At 44.2% G+C, this 6,000-nt stretch overlaps 1 protein-coding gene across 1 annotated transcript in view; it reads left to right on the forward strand.

Moving 5' to 3' along the window:
- The window catches only part of GLG1 (golgi glycoprotein 1), a 97,211-nt gene extending 91,443 nt beyond the window's left edge, over positions 1-5,768 (forward strand). The window contains exons 22-26 of the mRNA XM_071757070.1: positions 446-547; positions 1,156-1,263; positions 1,896-2,016; positions 3,803-3,909; positions 4,901-5,768. Of these exons, the coding sequence (XP_071613171.1) occupies positions 446-547; positions 1,156-1,263; positions 1,896-2,016; positions 3,803-3,909; positions 4,901-5,068 (606 nt within the window). The 3' untranslated portion in view covers positions 5,069-5,768. The remainder of the gene's footprint in view (positions 1-445; positions 548-1,155; positions 1,264-1,895; positions 2,017-3,802; positions 3,910-4,900) is intronic.
- Positions 5,769-6,000: the final 232 nt, after the last annotated feature.

Consider the following 6,000-nt stretch of genomic DNA (forward strand, 5'->3'; position numbering starts at 1 on the left):
TATCAGAAAAAATTTTTTTACTGTAAGGGTGACAGAGCCCTGGAACAGGCTGCCCAGGGGGGTTGTGGAGTCTCCTTCACTGGAGACATTCAAAACCCCCCTGGACACGTTCCTAGGGGATGTACTCTAGGGGGCCCTGCTCTGGCAGGGGGGGTTGGACTAGATGATCTTTCCAGGTCCCTTCCAACCCCTAGGATTCTAGGATTCTATGATTCTATGAAGAGCTGGTGCATCCAGCTGAGGAACTGCACAGGGTTTGCTGAGCTACAAGAACAAACAACAAACCCAACCTGGGCTTGGGGGGGGGGGGGGGTGTTCAATGTGTGTAGCTGCACAGAAATGAGATTCTGGGCTCTTTTACAGAAAATACAGGGGGAAATGCAAGGTGGTTGAGTTAGGAAAATCAAGGTTATTGAGTGGGTTAATGACTTTCTCCGCTTAATAGCGTCTCTCCCCAGACTGTGAGGACCAAATTCGAGTGATAATCCAGGAGTCAGCCCTTGATTATCGGCTGGATCCCCAGCTCCAGATGCACTGTTCTGAAGAGGTAGGACTAGCTCAGGATTTTTTCAGGATCAACACCTCCTTCCTGAAAGACTTTGCTCCCTAAAACGTGAACCGTCCTGATACTACGAAGGAAAAGCTAATTTTCACTGCTTCCAGCTCTCAGGTTCTCTGCTTCTGGTTTTTGCCCCGTGTGTAAGAATTGCAGTTTCCTCTGCAGTGCTAATAGGAGGTTAATTTTTTGCCTTGGCACTTCTTGTGACTGTGGAAAAATGTTGCTTTCCTGTTGTGAAAAAACGTGTGCCAGTTCTCTGCTCTTGTCAGTCCTAATGGGAACACGGTTAGATTTTCAGCTTTTCCTTTTGATTGCTGAATTAGCCAGGTCATACCTTAACATTATTTCTGTGCTGCTCCTCCCTGCTTTTCCTCTCAGTACAGTGATATTGACTTCTTGCTGCTGGGTTTTGAAGGGTTTGCATATTGCATGAGCCAGGCTGTGCTTGGCTCTGGGGATTCAGGGGGGGGGAAAATACTGCATCTTGCAGTCTCTGGCTGCACCCCGTGATGAACTAATGTATTGACATATAAATGTGCTAAAAGGCAGAATAATTGTTGCAAGCTGCTCGTGTTAAAATACCTTTCTCAAAATAGATTTCCAGTTTGTGTGCAGAAGAAGCAGCAGCTCAGGAGCAGACTGGGCAGGTGGAAGAATGTCTGAAAGTGAACCTGCTGAAAATAAAAACAGAAATGTGCAAGAAGGTAAAAAAAAAAAAAAAAAAAAAAAAGGGATGTAGTCTCAAAGTCCTCCCATTCCTGCAGAAGTCAGATGTTTTTCCAGACCATGGCCCATGCCATGTTCTAGCTAGCAGGAAGCCAGAGCTCTGCAAAATTCCTCACACATCTCAGTTCTGGCCCACAGCAGTTCCATTCCATTTCAATCTGCCAGAGCAAATTGTGCTAACAGGAGGCAATTCCAGGCTTCAGTCACTTCTTGATTATGGTTGCCAAAGTTTCTTGTTACTAATATCTTTGCTGTTGCCATCTCCATTCCAGGCTTCTTGAGTGGTGGCTGTGGCCTTCAGGGGCTGTATGAGTTGCCTCTGTGGCTCTGGCACCTTATTTCAGTTCTAAGAAGTAACCCTGGTATATTGACTTTGTATTTTAGATTAATAGGGGTGTTTTAATGACCATAACTGGTAACCCTTATAAACCAAGCCATTTAATCCAGTCTAAACCAGTGTTCATAGCCTCATCCAGGGACAATGGTGGTTTTTGCTCCTTAGCCTGGGTTTAAATAGATGATGAATCTTTCAGAAACATTGAACAGTATGAATTTTGTTTTCTCTCCTTATTTTTTTTTTTGAGATGTACTTGTAATTTCCCCTCCCCAGGAAGTGCTCAACATGCTGAAAGAAAGCAAAGCAGATATCTTTGTTGACCCAGTGCTCCACACAGCCTGTGCCCTTGACATCAAACACCACTGTGCTGCCATTCCACCAGGGAGAGGACGTCGTAAGTGCTCAGACTTTCCTTATAAAACCTCTACTTTGTCAGGGCCAAAGTGCTGGTAAGGGAATGCAGCTTATCTTAACCACCAGATCTTGTCACCACTCCTTTGCTGCTAGTGAAGTGGAATGGCTGCAGGAAGTGGCTATCAAGAAGTTCTTCCTTGTGTTCAAAGGTGGGACCAGGTCTTCAATCCTTGCAGCCTTTTCTGCAAATTTAGAATTTATAACTCCATCATTCATGTGATGAGTGACAATTGTGTGTGGTACCAGATCCACAAACCTCCTCTGATATCCCTCCTCACTTAAATCCTGTTGAAAATGAACTCGTGGTCAGTACATGGACTTATTTTTTGATGAGGTTTCTCTCCCACTCTTAACAGCTTCACACAGGATGCAGCTCCCAAACTTATTTATTATGGTGTTATATCAGACTGCATCAAATGCTTCCCTGGAACTAAGCTGCTTCTCTTTAAGAAGCAAATGAATGTGGTTTCACATGTGGTTCTTAGCTAATTCCCTTTTTCCTTCTCTCTTTGTCAGTCTTTCTCCGTGGTTGACTTCTTTATTTCAGTATATTTAACACTATATTAAACTGTAGTCCTTTGATCCTCTCTTTTCTTTTCTGCTTAAATATGCCAGTTTACCTACACTTTAATTTTGGAAAAGAGTAGCATTTACTACATTTTCTAAGTCACATAGCAGCTAAAGGCTTTGGGACTTCATCAGCTGTTCCAGGTCCCCTAAGACTGAGTTCATCAGGTTCATACCACTTGAAACATCCTTTAAGCCTTCCTAACCCATTCTTTTCCTGTTTGAAGTCAAGCTCTTGCATATTGTTCCTGCTACTACTTTAGTTGGCTGGGTAGTATTTATGGCTGCTTAAGGGAAGCTAGCAGGGGAAAAAAGGCTTCAACTTTCCCATCTTTCTGAGCTTATCTGGCATTAAAAATAGCAGCCAAGTATTTTCCTGGTCATTATCTTTCTTTCTGGTTACTGAATGTCTTCCTGAAACCCTGGTTATCTTTTATTTATTCCTGTCCTGTCACAATTCTTTTTAAGTGTGGTTTTTTTCAACATTTGCACTGCAGGTGTGCAGAAGTCCCTGGCTTAGAGAGGGATCTGCCTCTGAGTGTTTGAACTGACAATTGTGTTGAAAAAGTCTGGAGTTAGTTTAAAGTTTGTAGCCTGTTTGCTACAAACAAAATCACTGCACTACAAAGCAAAAAGTGTCCAATGAGGGAATTATTCAAGTAAGGCAGTGTAAGTATAAAATGCAAAATTTGGTGTCAGTGTCTCAAATGAGCATAGAAAAGAGCTTATGAATTAGCCAAGGCACCCAGAACATTGTGATCCCCATTTCCATTGCACAGGACTGTGTGAAACCTCAGGAAGCTAAACCATTCCAAAATGTTTTGTTGTTCAAAAGAAACATTAAGGAGATAACACTGTTTTTTTTTTCCTGAGCTGAAGTTGATCTTGGTGCAAAGTAGTAGGGAACTCGTAATGAAGGTGCAAATTGATAAAACTTTATAAAATCACATGAATTACATCTTGGAAACATATTTCTTTTTGGAAGTTAAAATTCCTTGCACCTCAAAATACAACATTAATCCTGAATCTCAATGAAACTGCTAACTTCAGGAGTACAGTCTGTCAGGCTGGCTGTTTAGAAAGGTGTAACCATCAGTTTTTTTAGCAGAACTGGAGTGTGTGTTCCTAGCAGCCTTTCCATGGCATGTTGTTGAAGCCATAGTTTCTATTTTGTAAACACTCTCTTCTGCACCTTACAGAAATGTCCTGCTTAATGGAAGCTCTGGAAGATAAACGTGTGAGGTTGCAGCCTGAGTGCAAGAAACGCCTTAATGATCGTATTGAGATGTGGAGCTATGCTGCAAAGGTGAGCAGGGAAAGGATTTTGATAAAGGATTTCTAGGTTTTTGTTTTCTGCCCTTCTGCTGCAGGCTGCTTTTGAAGAATTTCAACTGTGATGAAATTCTTGTCAACGGAGTTTAGCATTTTTTATTTTGGTCCAGAAAAAATGAAATTGGGGCTCTTTGATTGAACTTGAGTATTGTATTCATAGAATCCTAGAATGGGCTGGGTTGGAAGGGACCTCAGAGCTCTTCAAGTCCAACCCTTGCTCCACTCCCCCCGTGGTTCCCAGCCCATGGCACTGAGTGCCACATCCAGGCTCTTTTGAAATATCTCCAGGGATGGAGAATCCACCCCTTCCCTGGGCAGCCCATTCCAATGTCTGATCACCCTCTCCAGAAAGAAATTCTTTCTAATGTCCAACCTAAACCTCCCCTGGCACAACTTGAGACCTCTTGTGCCCTCTTGTCTTGCTGAGAGTTGCCTGGGAAAAGAGCCCAACCCCCCCTGGCTCCAACCTCCTTTCAGGGAGTTGGAGAGAGTGATGAGGTCTCCCCTGAGCCTCCTCTTCTCCAGCCTCAACACCCCCAGCTCCCTCAGCCCTTCCTCACAGGACTTGTGCTGGATCCCTTCCCAGCCTCCTTGCTCTTCTCTGGACCTGCTCCAGCACCTCAAGCTCCTTCCTGAGCTGAGGGGCCCAGAACTGGACACAGGACTCAAGCTGTGGCCTCCCCAGGGCTGAGCACAGGGGTGTGTTCTCTCAAAGTCTGGGATTAGTTCTCAACTGTGCAGAATGAAACTGTCTTTTGTGAATACAAGGCTTCACCTCCTCTGGAGAAGGTCTGAGGCAATGAAGCAGGGTCAGCAGGAACTGCGTGGGGGGATGAACCAGCACCTGCTGGTTTGTGGCTCAGGCCAAGTCTGACAAGGACCAGAGGCTGAACCTGATAAACGCCGAGTCTCAGGCTCACACGTAAAGTGCAGGTTGGCTCATTTTGTTTCCTTCTCATCTCCAGGTTGCCCCAGCAGAAGGTTTTTCTGACCTTGCCATGCAAGTTATGACCTCTCCATCCAAGAATTACATACTGTCTGTGATCACAGTTGGCATCTGTGTACTCTTCCTCATTGGTCTGATGTGTGGACGCATCACCAAGCGGGTGACAAGAGAGCTCAAGGACAGGTAGAGCCTGGATTGCCTGCTGAAGAAATGCCTGCCTAGTGCCCAGTTTTGTACAGTCCTCCTCTGTATAGTCTACCCACCCCTCTTGTGAGAGGAGAATAAAAGAAAAAAAAAAAAAAAAAAAAAAAAAATTAGAACAGCAGCAGGTGTTGGCTCAGTTTTCCCATCCTGGATCTCATCCACAGCATCTTCATCCTATGAAAGTTTGTGTGCAACATTGGCAGCCCAGCCAGCAGCTTTTGTTACCCCTTTGTTAGCAGACTCTCGTTTACCTGCCTGTAGACAAGTCTCTATTGTACTGTTGGAACTGCCTTCACTCTCCAAACCAGACTGATACGACCTGCAGCTCAAGCAGTTTTTAAGTAAATTTTTAAAGAAAGACATACTGACTCTATGATTTAGGTAATGGTTCATACTGAAATCTAGTCATCCTCTGTGGCTGGGTGAAATTGAGGTGGGAAATTAAAGGGTAAATTGCATCTTTACACCACAGTTGGCCTTGATTTGGACATCTTGCTCATCTTACATAAAGCATCTTCAGAGCATAGTCTTGGACAACCTAGAGAAAACCAGTCACTGGTGTCATCTCCTAGTGAATATCCTGGGTTTTGTTACTGTGGATTTTTTTGGCTGAAAAGATGTCCTCCCTTTCTTCCTCTGCCACTCTCAAGATAGAATAAAAATCCTGACCAGGATCCAGTACTCCTGTGAGCTGTACAACTTGTGTTTCAGGAGATTAAAGCTGCGGTGTAGAGCCTGTCGGTGTTGCACAGTGCTGCTGCCACTGGACATGGAGTGCCCTGCTTGGTTTACTGGGTCAACTTTTTTATTAGCAACAATTCTAACACTCCTTTTATTTGACCTCACTGCTGCTAAGCTGTTACCCTTCTGAATTCCCTACCTGCAGGTGGTGTTGACATAAAGTGCTCTGTCAGC

Source organism: Heliangelus exortis, chromosome 13 (assembly GCF_036169615.1).
Source record: "Heliangelus exortis chromosome 13, bHelExo1.hap1, whole genome shotgun sequence".
Lineage (NCBI taxonomy): Eukaryota > Metazoa > Chordata > Aves > Apodiformes > Trochilidae > Heliangelus > Heliangelus exortis.